The sequence below is a fragment of the Lytechinus variegatus genome, chromosome 16, assembly GCF_018143015.1.
Source record: "Lytechinus variegatus isolate NC3 chromosome 16, Lvar_3.0, whole genome shotgun sequence".
Lineage (NCBI taxonomy): Eukaryota > Metazoa > Echinodermata > Echinoidea > Temnopleuroida > Toxopneustidae > Lytechinus > Lytechinus variegatus.
The window spans coordinates 25,637,456-25,654,137 of record NC_054755.1 but is presented as its reverse complement, the minus strand read 5'-3'; the positions used below and the strand labels follow the sequence as shown (position 1 = coordinate 25,654,137).

Genomic DNA, 16,682 nt, shown 5'->3' with positions numbered 1-16,682 from the left:
ATGATGTCATCAGGGAATTCCCAGAGGTCATGTAGGCCTACATGTATATGATGTCATGACCTTTGACTCATTATGGGTCATGACCTAAAGTGATTCTTCTTTGGTGGGGTACTTTACATGTAGTCCCTAATACGGAAATTTGCGGATGGCTCCATGTATTTTTCATGGTAGTGAATATTGATGGAAAAGAGGTAAAGCCAAGATTATTTCATGGTCCTGTTATTAATATGGTCTTTGATGCTACCCTATTTCTTTGAATTGATATTATATTACTCTTGGTGCCTCATTGTCAATGAAAACTACTAATATGCCAAAGACTGTGTTTAAAGTACTAAAATATTTAAAATTCTGTACAACTTGGCAGTGCTCATTGATTATAATCTCTTTGATGGCAACTAGCTTTTTGATGATTGAAATGCAAGAGTGAATTCACCACATGAAAAAATTTAGTTCTTTCATTTTTACAATAGCCAAAAAGGATTTTTTTTTCTTGTATGATTTTGCTATGGATGTACACATTCTCATTTCCTACCAGTAATATGAATTTTGGTATAAGATTCCTTTGGGCTAAATGGACTCTTATTATGCTTGGTTATTGGAGCCAGCACAGACGTTGGAGGGTGTTAATTGATCGCGGAGGTTGTGCCATACCAAATTATCCTGGGGGGGGGGGGCGATGTCGATGCAGAATCTTTGTTAACCCCACAGATGCCCTAGCTACCATTGATGCATGTTATACAGTCAGTAGGTGGTTTCAAACCGCCTCGATCACAAGAATCCCCGTTAAATTACGAGAACTTTTTAAGGCTAAAAAAATACCCGTTAATTATTCCTGCATTCACACCGCCCCGAAACACATCCTTCGGGATAAGTTCCCGAAGTTACGAGCATGCGCAGTGTGGTCTGATAAGCAGGCAAGGCGGGAGATTCAAAATCACTAGCCCAGCAGCCACCCACGCCGCCGCGCCCAACGACACGCTGGGATAAAAGTTCCCGTAATTTGCTTTCACATTGCCAAAATACCTGCGACCTTGGAAAAATCCCCATGAAAGTTTTCGTAATTTCGCCAAGTACCTACTATTTAGCGGGTATTTTCTTTCGGGGAAATTACGCGTAGTTTGCTTTCACATTACCAAAATACCTGGTATTTTCTGATCGGGGTAAATTTCCCGATCAGAGAATACCTGGAACTGGCGAACTTCGAGGCGGTCTGAAACCACCTAGTGAACAGTTGTGGTATTCATACAGTTTGTCAATGAAAGAGAAAGGAGGATAGAGTAAATGAAAGATATAGAAGAAGAAGAAGAGAGAGAGAAAGAGAGAGAGAGAAAGAGAGAGTGTGTATAAATGGAAGAGTTATGGGGGGGGGGGTTACACCCACTGCACAGGGCATTGACATGGGGTAATCGACGTGGAGAGTACTGAAAAAATGATTTTTTTTTATAGTCAAACCAAGTACCTGTGTAAGGCCAAATCAACAAATAAATGAGAAATTTTAAAAGGTAAAGATGTAATTGAAAACTTGTCAATACATGTATGTAAGTAGTACATGTATTTATTTATTTCTTGCTCAGTATTTATTCCATCTACATGGACTAATAACTTGTTCATGAGACATTACCCTACAATAATATTCTACATTACATGATTCCATAAACTAAGCCAATACTGTACTGTGAACTACGCAAAGAAAATGTATCTTGAGAATCGTTCAGATGTTCAAGATCTTCATATTAAAAGTATGATTATTAGATTATAATATAAAATGCAGTGTGGATTTATAGCACAAAGAGATGAGTCTTCTATAAAGTGTAAAGAGTTATCTTGAACATATTCTTGCTTATTGCTGGAAAATGTCTATTTAAAAGTAAGATATGTATTTTTATTTTTTTAACTGTGTTTCGTTTCATAGTTCATACATGCATGAGATATTTGTGTCAGAGCTGCGGTTGAAGGTTAGGGACAAAACTTACAAATTACATTTTGTCCAGCCAGCCAATTTGATAGCATGTCCTAATAAAGTTCTTTTGGCTTTAGGGATATTACACTCTTCAGAAAAGTGCAGTATTAGGAGAATCTGTACATTTTATTGGCCGCCGGCGCAAAATCCGGATATTTGGAGTCGTAACTGATCCAATGTCGGGAATCAGAATTGGCAATTTCATCCCAATCAGATTAGTGGTATATATTGAAGGTCAACGAACTGTTGTAAAAGGGTTCATTTCATCTAGGGATCTACATTACATATATATGTCCTATCTCTTTTAGTTTGGCAGGCTATTCACATACAGAAGTTTATCTTGCAATTTGAAGTCCAAATATTGAATAGTTATTGTCTAATGTCTAACACCGAGGTGTTTAATTATTCTTTAAGTGGCCCAAACATGGAGTAGTGTGTGCGCAACCCTTGGTAACCAAAAAGAATAGGCGCTATATCAAATGAACTTTGGAATGGATTGTAAAGTTACATACCCTCTTGAGATACAAAAGTTCATCCTGAATTTGAAGTAACATTAGGTGGTTTCAGACCGCCTCGAAGTTCGCCAGTTCCAGGTATTCTCTGATCGGGAAATTTACCCCGATCAGAAAATACCAGGTATTTTGGTAATGTGAAAGCAAACTACGCGTAATCTCCCCGAAAGAAAATACCCACTAAATAGTAGGTACTTGGCGAAATTACGAGAACTTTAGTGGGGATTTTTCCAAGGTCGCAGGTATTTTGGCGATGTGAAAGCAAATTACGGGAACTTTTATCCCAGCGTGTCGTTGGGCGCGGCGGCGTGGGTGGCTGCTGGGCTAGTGATTTTGAATCTCCCGCCTTGCCTGCTTATCAGACCACACTGCGCATGCTCGTAACTTCGGGAACTTATCCCGAAGGATGTGTTTCGGGGCGGTGTGAATGCAGGAATAATTAACGGGTATTTTTTAGCCTTAAAAAGTTCTCGTAATTTAACGGGGATTCTTGTGATCGAGGCGGTTTGAAACCGCCTAGAGTTACTTCGGTGCAGTCAAAAATTATTTGTTTAATTTTCAATTGGGTGTTTTCTTTTCACAAATTTCTGCCTAAATCTGCAACACTACAGATAAGCTTTTACATGGAGATGAATGAGGATTTCCATTTTCCAGGGTTTCATTTTCACGCTCTTTTGAGCATTTCAGGGGTTAAATTTACCCAAATCCCTGTGTATTTTTTCCCCTGGACAATACTGGAGACTTTGAGGCCATTCTCATTACGCTTTCTAAAACTAATACTGGAACCCGATTCAGGAAACTAGTTTAGAAGATTGCTTGCTAGCATTCCCACTTGATCACATGAAAGTGGTTTTCAAAATCACTTCACGTAAAGCGATCTTGTTGCTATGGAAATGCTCTCAGTGGGGTGACACGTTTCGCGCGAAATTCGAAACAGCAGCGTAGGGTAGGTATTCTACACCTGTTGTGTTGAGTAGCGCGCTCAAAATGTGCGAAGATCGCTTCCTGAAGAACGGTTGTGTCCTCACTTTCGCTACCTTGTAAAACCAGTTTATGGAGGCAAAGCGATCTTGAAAACTACATTGCGAGGTGGTTTTCCAAACTGGTTTTGAAGATCGCTTCCAAGACCGCTTGGACCATTCTCACTACGCATTAAACTAGTTTCCACTATACTAGTTTCCAGAAACTAGTTTTAGGAACGCAGTGAGGACAGTGTCTTTAACAATTATGCCTATAGTTGGCTTAGGAAAGCGAGCTGTGCACATATTCGTGAAGAGATGTTACCCATACCCTGTAAAAGAAGCATTGATGGATTCCGACTTTCAGAAGACTGAAATCAGTGAGGTTCCAAAACCTTCGCAATTCAAACTGCATTAACCTTAATGAAGCAAAGCCAGACTGCACCAGTCTAAAGAGGTCTGCATTAAATCAACTACTGTACATGCACATTCATTTATGAAGACGTTGGTTTCAAAAGGTATTACAATCGGTTTTTGATAAATATTGAATTATTTGATGTTTATAGACCGGTGGAAAAAAGGGTACTTGATTGAACAAAATTTTGATATCAAAACTTTGCAACCATTGAGAATGCTCGTCAAGGCTACTGCGTTTAATCAAACAAATTTACTGTAGAAACATGGCGTTTATAGATGTTCCATTCAAAATAGCACAACTGCACATGATCTAAATTAACTTTTTTTTGTGGTAGCATTTTTATTTGGATTCCAGCCCTAAGAAATTCCATTAAATGCACCCGAATATCACTTTTCCAAATCAGCATATCCTATGAAAGAAATATGGCAAAAGGTATTTTTATTTGTGAAAGTAAAAAAGATGGAAATAGAGCCTTTTGCAGCTCCAAGGCATTCATAGAGAGCTGAAAGTGGATGCTATCAAAACTCAATTATTGTTGTGCATAAGTAAGAACGCAATGATATCCTCTCATGGCGCATTTAGAATGGATGTGAGCTAGAAAGAGAGACTTGGCATGGTCAAAACCTGACAGACGTCATGAATGAACTTCCAGAAAAAGATGAATGATGAAAGGGAAATAAATGCTGTAAATTTATCATGTTTGTCACTTTCAATGTATTCCAGAGGAATTTGTGTACAGTTACTTTATATTTGTGAAGGACTATAAATATTGGAACCACAAGTAGCTGTTAAAATATTGTTTTGTGATTGCATTATTAGATTGTTCGTTCTCCACTCAAGAGCTGGATTTAATATTTGTTTCTTCTTGGGAGAAGAAAAATCAAACTAGGAGAGAACTTGAGCATCAAGAATAAAAGATTCTTACTCCCCATTTTACACATGAAAACATTGGAAGAAGAAATACAGAAATGTTATGTTATAATTTTTGTAATTGTCTATAACAAAATCCTTTTGGTAATAAAACTATGGTGCCTAACGCTTTATCGGTATTCGCTGACCACCTTGCATGTTTTTCTCCTTATTTCAGGGGTCCGTTCAGTGAGGTACGCAGATGCATCCACCGAGACACCGGTCAGCAGTTTGCTGTCAAGATAGTGGACGTGGCCAAATTCACATCTAGCCCCGGACTTAGCACAGAAGGTAATTAAAATGTATTGCTGTCGGTGGTGGAGGTGGAGGTGAAGATACTGTCGGTGATAGTGATGACGATGATGATAGTGGTCGGTGGTTGTGGTGGCAATGATGAAGATGATGATGATTACAGTGATGGTGATGGTGGTGATGATGGTGATGATAATGATGGGAATAATGGCTATGACGATGATGATGATTAAAATAGTGAAGATGATGATTATAATAATAAAGATGATGATGACCATGATTGCTAATGGTGATGCAGGTGATGATTATGGGAATGACAGCGATGATTATGATTGTAATAGTGAAGAATAAGAAAAAGGAGGAGGAGTAGGTGATGATGACCATGATTGCAAATGGTGGTGATGATGAGGATGAGGATGGTGTTTATGATGAAGATGAATATTGTATGAGTTTGTTGATGATTGTGGTTAGGAAGGTACATACAAATATGATTGATGAGGGACAAGGGGGAAGGTATCACTTTTGCCAATGCCAGTCTTTAAACAATGTGATGATAGCACCCAAGTTTAAAGATATAACTGTAATACAAAATCTTTTCTTTAAATCTTCTTTGCTATGTACTTAGCGGAAGTTAGCGCCTCCAGAAATTGGATGATAACACATAAGCAGGTCTATTTCCAGCTAGTGAGCCCTTGTTTAAAATGTCACTGCATTTTACAAAAGCGATTATCTTTATTGACCAAATTTAGATCAAATTTGGTAAAATATCCCCAGGCCAAGCATCCATTACAAAACTTTGAAAATGGACAATGGTTTTACTTGAATTTAAATCTAGCATATTTCCCACTTGCTTCTGTCTCAACGGGCATTTCAGCCTCCTCGCTATCAGCAAATTTATTGTTTAGTTGCATTTCCAGGCTGAATTACATAATTTGATGGTCACCTCCTTCATTATCCCTCTGTATAATTTATTTAGGATATATGAAACCCCACATGATTTCTGTATTTTTAAAATTATGTTCATACAATCCTTTAATATACTAAAAATGTTAAGAAGTAGTATTTTTTAAATTATTTTGTGAAAAGGAATTCAGCTTCAGGAGGCTACAGGTAATACAGTTAAAATGGATATGGATCATAAAACAGGCAAATGGTAACAAATCTTATAAGCAGATCTGGGGAGCGTTTCATGAAAGGACTTGTTGGACGTTTTATCCGACAAGTACTGTTTTATCCGACAGTTACTATGGTAACAGTGACTCTCAGCCAATCATTATCAAGAAAAGTTGTCAGATCTGAGTGACAACTTGTCAGACAAAAATGTTGATGAAACGCTCCCCAGGCCATTTCCTTTACATAATACATTAATTCATGAAAAAAACAATGATGCTATTCATCATAGGAAAGTAAATTTGTGGATTGAAGGCAATAATGATTCCTAGTAGATATAAATTTAGTGATGTATTTGATGAAACAAAACATATAGTTAAATAGCAAAAAGAAAATATTCTTATTCAAGTGAATGGGGTTTTCTCGTCACCTGCTGATAGTTTTTATCACCTTTTGAACACAGTCTACATAGAGAATATACGAAATGAGAGTGCCATTTCTAAAGTCTTTGATCTCATTTTATAGCTCTTCATTTAAAAAAAAGTTTATTTCATATACAGCTACATGTACATGCATATCTCTCCCTATTCAATCTTTTACTTTCCACAATTATACTCATATAAGTAGCAAAACTTTGTCTCCGTACAGCCACATGATTTGTTTTTTAATTTCAAATGCACAAAATTTCTGGTTACGGAGACTAATGGGTAACCCAGAAAAATATGGCACAGGTACACATCTATCTTTTGATCAGCTGGTTGGTAGCAAATTGTGAGGAGCCCTCATTGCTGGAGAGTTGATATCTCTTGGATTGAAGGGGATGGGCCTTGTGATTGCATACAGAGATAAATACACTGAAAAAAACCCCAGAATAAACCCTTCCAGTAATTACTGTGCCATTCAATGTCTAGTATATATATTTTTCTTTATGTATATCGTCAAGTATTTTTTTTTTGCCCACCATTAATTAATGTTTGATGAAAATCTTGGAGATGGAAATTTGTTACAAGTACTATTATACGAAGTATGTTTATAGATGAACTCTTCTCTTACTCAACACTTTCTTTCTTTGTTAGAGTTTCTGTCCTATTTTGGGCAAGCTTTAGTTATTTGGACAAATTGTCAGTTGCATTATTCTAATGATAAAAGAGGGATTTCACTTTGGGAAAGTCTTTCATGAGTTCCATGTTATTGCAAACTTGTTTAATTGGGTCAATTAGCTTAGGATAATTTCTAGTGGTTTTCGAATTCAAATGTATCAACGTTTTGCATCATGATTGTGTGAGCTTAGCATACATTCAAGAGCTGCACTTGTACGTTTACATGAACAGATGAAATACATGAAAACGAAAGGTCCATGATAGAACATTACTTGCAGCAAGTTGAAAATAATGACCCTCTAAAAACGAAGGCTGACACGAAATGTTGATGGACATAACAGAGAATGTACTTTACACCTCATCAGGTTTTGTATAGGATCATCAGTCTACCCCTTTCATACTAGAGCTTACACTGTTAAACTTGCTACCACATGTGTCCCTTTCACACCATATCCTTATGCTCCATTAACTCCATTTTGCCTTTCAAATATTTAAAATTGCCAGTAAAGTCTTTTCCGCACATGACGTTAAAATTTGAAATTATTTCTCCCATACACAAAGTTGAGAAAAGGAAAAAAACATCAACAGTGTGTAGTTATGTATGCACTGGATTTCAGAGAGGTCAAGTATTTATGGATTTTCCTGTTTCCACCCTAAAACCCATGAAGGTGATCATAATGTTTGTATATCTAGTTCAATGTTCTGCTAATTTTGTTACACATTCTACATGGTCGATTACTACAGAGCACAAGCAGTACTTGTACTTTAATTTTCTGTAAAAATCTAAAAATCAATTTTTTGGACCAAAATTGACTGATACTACCGTTTGGATGAACGCTGACGAAATGTACATGAATGACAACATTTTCCTAAATACACAAACAATCAAGTACAGTAGTATCCCTAAAACAAACCAGACAGGCCCTCCCAATGCAATTTTGATAAGCATCCCGCTTGTTTACCCAGCATGCTCGCTAAGTCTAGCATGCGGCTCAAGATCTTTAAGTAGATGTTGGAGAAGTGTCAAGCGGTGTTAATTGGGTGGGTGGCCATCACAACCGGACACAATGGTTTGGATGAACGCCGCTGAAATGTCGGTTATAGAATGGGTTACCGTTATGATAGCTTTTCATGTGAACAGGGACTGGATGATTTATAGACCAATCTCACCAACCCTACCACACTGTCGCACCAAATTAACAACTGAAGGAAACCAGCTTTGCAAGAAATAGCCATATGCCTGTATCATTCTTAAAGGGAAATCATAATGTAATGGAAAACAATTATACTTCTTTTATTATTAAAAAAATATTGATCTCTTAATTGTGATTCCTGAAATTCAAACATAGAGATGAGTTCTGTCAAAACGTTGAGATTGGGTGGTCCTTTTCAGGACCGACACTTGCCTAAGAAAGATACATGGTGTACTGTGAAACCAACTACGCTCTTCTTCTTCACCATGGAAACCTTCAGAAGTTACTTCTGACGACATGCTTTAGAGAAACAACAAAAAATAATAAAAAATAAAAATAAAGTAAAAGTGATCTTGTAAAATCATAAAAATTGTTTAGTAAGGGGATGTCTTTACATATTGAGATACATAAGAAATTGCAAAGGTCATGATAATGTATCAAATTATCATTTTTACACTTCACAAAAAATCAATGATATGTGTATCTTTTCATAGATTTCTAATTTCGACTGTCCTGAGAAAGCGAGAATCCCCCCAACCATGTTAAAGGAAAGTTGTGTGGTTTGCCTTTATAGGGAAGTAAGTTTTTAAAAATAGAATTTTTATGCGACATCTGACACATCCTATAAAGCTGCTTTGTGCTCATGAAAATGACAAGCCCACGAACATGCCAATTATGATTCTTATTTTGAAACATTGTAACAACCTCCTAAAAGCCCCTATTTTTATTCCATAATCATTAAAGAAATGTTAACCATGATGATGATATAATTTCCATAAGAAGATGATGATGTTCTATTCCATAATGATAACATAATCATCAAAATTTTAGAGAATACAACCATAATGGTGATATATATATACTGGTGATGACAATATAGTTTTGCAATGTTTGAAAGTGGCAAAAAAAGGCTTTTGAAAAAGCAATCAATACTTCTACATATATGAAGAGCATAAATATGGAATGATGAACACATGTCGGCATAATTGAAGTTTCTTCACTTTAATTAGGGAAGCATTTCATGAAAGTCCTGTTTTATCCAACAGTTACCTTATTAACACTACCTCTAAACAATAAAGATCAATAAAAATTGTCAGCTCTGACAACTTTTCAGACAAAAATGTTGATGTCAAACTGTCAAATACTACTAAAAAGTTCATCATCTCAAGAAATTAAAAAAAAAAATGTGGGTACTCTTCACAACTTACTGTCTAAATCTGCATCATTGGATATGCCTTAACATTGCAGTAAATGGGAATTTTCCAGCATTTATTTTTTAGTTGCCAGGTCTCTTTCAAGCATTTTGGGGGCTAAATTGCTCTGAGCCCCCCATGTAATTTTTCCCCTGATTCTAAAGCCAACTATACGATTATTCATCCTCTCGAGAAAAAGAACTTCTGTTCAACTTTACTTTCTTCAGAAGAAGTGTTGTGGCGTGACATGATTTTTTTTCTTCAGCGAAACTATTTCCTCTTGCTCAAGGCTTCTTTCAATGAATCGCAACTAACACCTGCTTTTTAAAATTGATCAATGTTCCTCTATGATAAAATGCACTGCATAATAGCCCTCAAGAAGTTTTGTTTTTCTAGATTCTAAGAAAGGAACAATGGTATTTATAATGCCACGGTTCGATGAAATCAATATAAAATATGGTACTTAATATTAAAGCTTCATAACTAAAAAAAGATCTGTAGAATAGGAGTTTCAGAATAATTATGAAACTACCAAGTTGTTTAAATTTTCTTGTTCATCTGTACTTTGAAAACAGTTTCTTTGATGTTTGAAAAAAAATTATAATTGGGTGGTAGATATTGTTTAGAATGTTATGTGCATGTACATCAACTTGAAGAATTTAACCACCACAACAAAAATCTCCATAACACGTTCATATCAGCATTAGATATATGTAGAGGTATCAATTGTACCATTGTACACAACCGTGGACTATGCAGATTCTATGTACACTCTAAATTCCAAGAATTTAAAATAGATCCTGATCAGTTGTGAATAGTGACCAGCCGAATTTTGAATTCATTTTAAATCTTAATGATTAACTTTCAAATCTCGATAGATTCAAATTCAAATATTTTAGATGTATATTCAAATCAAGAAGGGTTAGATGTTAATATATTTTTGGCTAGTCACTATTCCCAGTCGATCTGGATTTATTTTAAATCCTTGGAATTTAGAGTTTATATATAAAATAATGGTACATGCTTTTGATTGGCACCCTACATATATTTTGCTGCAAATGAATGTTAAAAAGACTGTCATATTAAAATCTCTGGCACTCCACAGAATTCACTTAAAGAGACTTGCTAATAGGAATTTTCTCATTCATGTATGGAGTGGTGAAAAATATATCCTGGAAACTAGCTGAAAGGCATGCGTCATGACAAATACGGAAAGTTTGAATTGAAAGAGGTATTCTTAAAATAGAGCCCCAGGCCCTCCCCGGTATTGGACGTAAAGTCATTATCCAATAAATGTGGATTTCCCATGTGGAATGTGATGAGGTTACAGAGCTTCTATGAATGCGTCGTAATGATATCGACTCGATGAGAATGATATTAGCGAAGGCCGAATGTTCCGAATCACCATTCCATCATTCGCTCTACAGTGTTGCAGAATTTGAATCGTCGTTTGATGTTTTGCTTTTTTATAATGGGATGACTATTGAATTTTGTCATTCCCATAGACTTTGTACAGGAGTCATCTAGGGCCCGTAACACAAAGCTTTTATATAGCAATGATCGTAGAATTGCATGGACTACAATGTACAATCAATCGTGAAAATCAAGCGTATGATTAATCGCTACCCTTTGTGTTACGGGACTCTGGATAGTGTTGTTGCCAGTTTACATTTTGATCTGACACGTACATGTATCATGCATGTAAATGTTGAATTAACAATTTTCATGTTAAAGATAAATTCCAGTTTTGGTAACGATCTCAAAATAACTTTTTACAGAATCTAATATAATGACCACCCAAGTGTCTGTTTGTATGAATAAAAAATATGTGCCAAAGGATTCTGGAAGAAATTGTGTAATTGCTGAGAAATAAGCAAAATAAGGGCGGATTCGGTCACTTCCGTCGGGTCTTTATTCCAGCAATAATAATACACAGTCCCACGTGTGCCTATCTGTGTTGGTGATCTTCAGTGTGAACATTTTTCAGCGTAGATTTCAAGATTTCACAAAGTTCAGTTTATGTAACTGTACCAGATCTAGATCCTAGATGATATACTGACAATTAAGCCTGGTTTTACACTTTCTCATGAAATCAGTGTTTACTGCAACTACTGGCATTTCTCTTTAAACACTTGTACAATGGATCCTACATGAATGTATCAAAACCCTGCATCCACCTGATACATGCAGATGTTCAAAATATGAATACAAATTAAAGTCATTACATTTCCATGGAATAATATTGTGATTAAAGTCTGCCTCAAGTAACGATAATATTTTTACCAAATAAGTGAGAAAAAATAAAACTGGAGCAGATTGAACATATTGGGAAATACTTTTCATGTTTGGTTAGTTGATATTGGGGAGAGCGTTTAAAAAAATGAGAAATATGAAGAAACTTAAATCAATTTTGAAATGTGTTCGAAGAAATATTCACCAAATTTTTAAAATGGCAACCTAATGGATGGAAATGTGAAAATCCCTGTTTTCTCTTGCAAATCAGAAATTTTTATTGGTTTAGGCATTCTTTAACAACAAACAATAAAGCAGCAATTAAAAAAAATATTTGATAATGTTTTCACTTTTGGGGAACAAAAGCTGTTCAAATAAGGTTAGAAATATTTGATTGTCCTATATAAAATAATGTCTGCTCCCTATAAACTAAAGTCAGTCAAATCCTATTCCATTTTCTACAGGTAAATTTGTATTGGAGTTGAGCATACATGTAAAAGGAAGTTACGATGAGTGGTAGATATATTTGTTGATTTGGCAGATAACATTTTGAAAGCGCATTGACGACCTGAGCAAACAGTGAAAGTGCATGCTGCTTATTAAAATCACTCCAAAAGGGTTTTAGATGCACTAATTGCTACTTCAGGAATGTGGCTGATACAAAAGTGCTGGTTTTAAAAGTGATGTATAGACATGCTCTAAGGTTATCCTTTATCACTTGAAAGGCTTAAAAGTCTGTATTAATGTTTTCATTTCAATTCAATCTTTTAAGATGAAGTTCAGCCGGACATCTACATGTTTCCATTAAAGCAGAACATTAGATGCAATTATTAAAGAAGGTTTGGAAAAAAATCTATGAAAACATGTATGATTTTGTGCAAGCAACTGCCCCTTATGTCATGTAATTCAAATTTAATAAAATTTTATTTTTTTAATGTGTCATATTTATTGATAACAATATCCTTTAATGAGGCTCTATGAAATAATCTATTGAATTAATCATTTTCAATTTTCGGAGAAAAATACACTTTATTGGATCAATATCATATTGAAAATGGAAGAAATGTTTGAATGTGATGCTACATGTACAATATCAATGCTGTTAATTTTCTTAACAATTTTTTTTACAATGTCCCCAATCCTGTATTAATTTGTCTTTGTTCCTCTCTGTTTAAATAAATCAACACTCACTTCATCTATAGGTAGCCTTCCTGTTTGAGATGATGATTTTGGACTAAAACAAAGCCACTTGATCAAACACAACCAATTACATGCAGTCTCATTATAACGTCATTTCAATGCTGATAACATCATCTAGCCATTTAAATGCCTTTTGTATTATCAGTGCATTGTTTGGTTTGGATTGCGCTAGAAAAATGATGCATGCCACAGTTGTTCAGTTCAGCTAGGCATCATTATGAAAGCCACTGCAGCTAATCCGATGTGAAAAGTCAACATACATTGTAGAAAAGCTAACAGTGAGAAAGAAACTAATAACTCACAGATGATACACAGTGGCATGGGTGATACTAGAGAAACTAATAGTTTCAGACCAACTCAATCCCCATAATTCCTATAAAATTACAAGAATCTATTCAGGCCTTAAATTTTAGAATACCCCCAAACTATTTTCCCCTTTTATCAGTACCTACTCGAACCAGACACTTGTTGGATAAGTTATACCCTTTTTACACAGGATTTTCTTAGCCCCGGACTATCGCTAGCCCCGTACTATCCTTAACCCTGTACTATTTTTTTTCCTTTTCACACATGCCAAATTGTTATTGCTAACCCCGGATAAGGACTGCTTGCTTTTCACACACGAAACTCGCTAACCCCGGACTAGTGGTAGCTCATGAATATTTACGAGTGTCGATGAAGAATGTATTAAAACACAAATTCCAACTCTCTGACTTATGGCGCACGCTTTTTCTCATCACCGTGTTCGCTGTTCATGAATATTCATTATGCTTACTTCTGATTAGACAACAGGGCCGGCTCTGTTGCGGGGCATGAATGGGAGCGCTTAGCCCACTTTCGTTTTACACTAGCGATCTTAACCCCGTACTATCGCTCTTAGCACCGCAATTGCTGGGATAACCCTGCTTTTTTGCAGGGCCAAATAATCCCGTACTAAAGGTGGGGTTAGCCCACTTTGCAAAAATGCTGTGTAAAAAGAAAGTGGGCTAAGCTTAACCCCGTACTATAGGTGGGGCTTAATGGCAATTTAGCCCCACCTATAGTACGGGGTTAAGGAAATTTTAGCGTGTGTAAAAAGGGTATTAGATTATATGATTCTGCAATTGAAATCGCTAGCTAAGCACAAACGTCTTACGCGCCTTACAGTGCCCACACCCAGCTGACTCACTACTGATGGGAAAGTTTTTATAATTTGCTTTCACATTTCGAGAATAGCCGAGCCCTTCAAAAATATCTGTGAAAGTTGTCGTAGTTTTGCAATGTTAATCAGGACACTGTTAAGTAATTATGCTTTCATACTGCCCAAAATACCTGATATTTTATGAACGGAGTAGATTGGAGTAAATTTTTCTTAGTTTGGAATCGGTCTGAAAGCAACTTGTGCTTCATCTTTTATCATGTTTGCATGGGTAATAATCATTTTGACTGGCTTAAAAATATCCCAGAATCTGGATGGGGGAAGGGGGTGCGGCATAAGGTTATTCTGAAGTGGCTAATGTGAATATCGATGGAAGTTCATTGCCCCCTATATTCAATTATGTGATGATTCTTTAAAAATCCTCATAAAATTTTATTGTGCATTTTATAGGACTTGGTCATTAAAACATGTATAAATGTCATTTAGGGTAAAAATGCATTTCAAAAGCATCACCATGTCCTGAATACAAAAATTTACAGTAATTAAAAAAATACAATCAATTAATTATGAGCGAGTGATTGATAGCTATAGCACTATATCTCAAATCAATGATTGAACCTTTTTAACAAAATAGAGATGCATTATATGCATCGTGCACCAGCACAAAAGTGCCATTGTGCAATGTATGAACATTAAAGTGCACACTTGCATTTGCAAATTAAAATGAATGAATGAATAATGAACAAATATCAATTCATTGTTAACTCTTCAATGATTAAAGCATATTGCAATGATTTCATATCTACCCCTGTTAGCATGTATAGTATTACATACAGTTGTGTGTGTGTGTGTGGGGGGGGGGGTGGGGGTGAAGAGAAGGAGCAAGATTACACCATAAAACGTAATATCTGCCTGAGCAGTTAATATTTCAATTCCCAGGAAAGGTATTTCTGTCCACCGTTGCCATAGCAATCCAGATTTAAAAGCTATTTCCCCCCAAAATTATTCCAGCTCTACGAAATGCAGGCTGCATATCTGTGTCTACTGAATTTAGATGAAATGATGTTTATTGCCGCTCACTCATTTGTTCATAGAGCTTTTTGAGGAATGGGCTGAGGAGATCAGATTATGTATTTCGATGATGTAAAAGTTCTGGAACCTTTAATTGGCCTTATTATCAATAAGACTAATGATCATTAAATGCTTGAAGATTACAGACATGGAATATTGTTTTTCTCATATTTGTCATTGTACCCGATGTTGACCGTCTTTTAATCCCGATTCATACATTTAAAATGTCACTGTTCAAAAACTCATGCACATGAAGGAATTAACAAGGTTTAAAGATCAAAGATCTGTTTCTGCTGATCAATTGGACTGGGTTTGCCCTTTCCACTAACCTATCTCTGTGGTCTAGTGGTGAAGGTACCAAGAATTCTGAGCTGCGGTTCAGTACTCGGGAGAGACATTTTTTCCAGGTTGCCAAAATTTTGATAATGGAGGAAAGCTGAGGAGGTGTGTCCTGTGCATAGATGTAAATTTATTGCTGCAGACATGTTGATAAATATTTGTCATGCTTGCCTTCTCATAATTCCAATTTATAACTCATTACCTTTGTAAAGTTTTTTATAATTTTCAGTGTACCAGTGCAAGGAAAATTTCCAGAGGGGATAATCAAGTTCAATTCAGTTCAATTCTACATTTGAGTTTGTACACGTAAACTGTAGTTATGTTCCAATAAATATTAGTTAACCTCTTTCAGCAAGAAGGAGACTAACCTATAACATCTGATGATGACTTCTACCTTTGGTTTAGATTATATAGTACACTCTGATGAGTCACAATGGAGGATCTAAAATTAATGAAGAATTCAGTCTTCAGTGTGGAAGTGATGTATTCTCCACTCGATGCATCCAAACTCTCTCTTGTGACGAGTGATGATAGCACTCAGTTCTAAAGGTGACTACTTCTCTGAAGTAGGGGTTGTAGCATTTGAAGGGACCCTGTAAACCCTCACCCCAAAGCAATTATTTAACAAATATTAGGAAAAGATAAATTAATGATTATGAAAATTGATGAAAAATTCTGTCTTCAGTGTGGAAATGATGTACATGTATTCTCCACTCGATGCATCCAAACTCTCACTTGTGACGAGTGATGATGGCACTCAGTTCTGAAGGTGACTACTTCTCTGAAGTAGGTCTTAAAGCATTTGAAGGGACCCTGTAAACCCTCACCCCAAAGCAATTATTTAACAAATATTAGGAAAAGATAAATTAATGATTATGAAAATTGATGAAAAATTCTGTCTTCAGTGTGGAAATGATGTACATGTATTCTCCACTCGATGCATCCAAACTCTCTCTTGTGACGAGTGATGATAGCACTCAGTTCTGAAAGTGACTACTTCTCTGAAGTAGGTGTTGTAGCATTTGAAGGTACCCTGTAAACCCTCACCCCAAAGCAATTATTTATATTAGGAAAAGGTAAATTAATGATTATGAAA

The 16,682-nt window shown here is 35.9% G+C and overlaps 1 protein-coding gene across 1 annotated transcript in view; it reads left to right on the top strand.

Moving 5' to 3' along the window:
* The first annotated feature begins 4,418 nt into the window (after window positions 1-4,418).
* The window catches only part of LOC121429522 (peripheral plasma membrane protein CASK-like), a 45,869-nt gene continuing 33,605 nt past the window's right edge, over window positions 4,419-16,682 (top strand). The window contains exons 1-2 of the mRNA XM_041626581.1: window positions 4,419-4,438; window positions 4,937-5,049. Coding sequence (XP_041482515.1) covers window positions 4,419-4,438; window positions 4,937-5,049 — 133 coding nt within the window. The remainder of the gene's footprint in view (window positions 4,439-4,936; window positions 5,050-16,682) is intronic.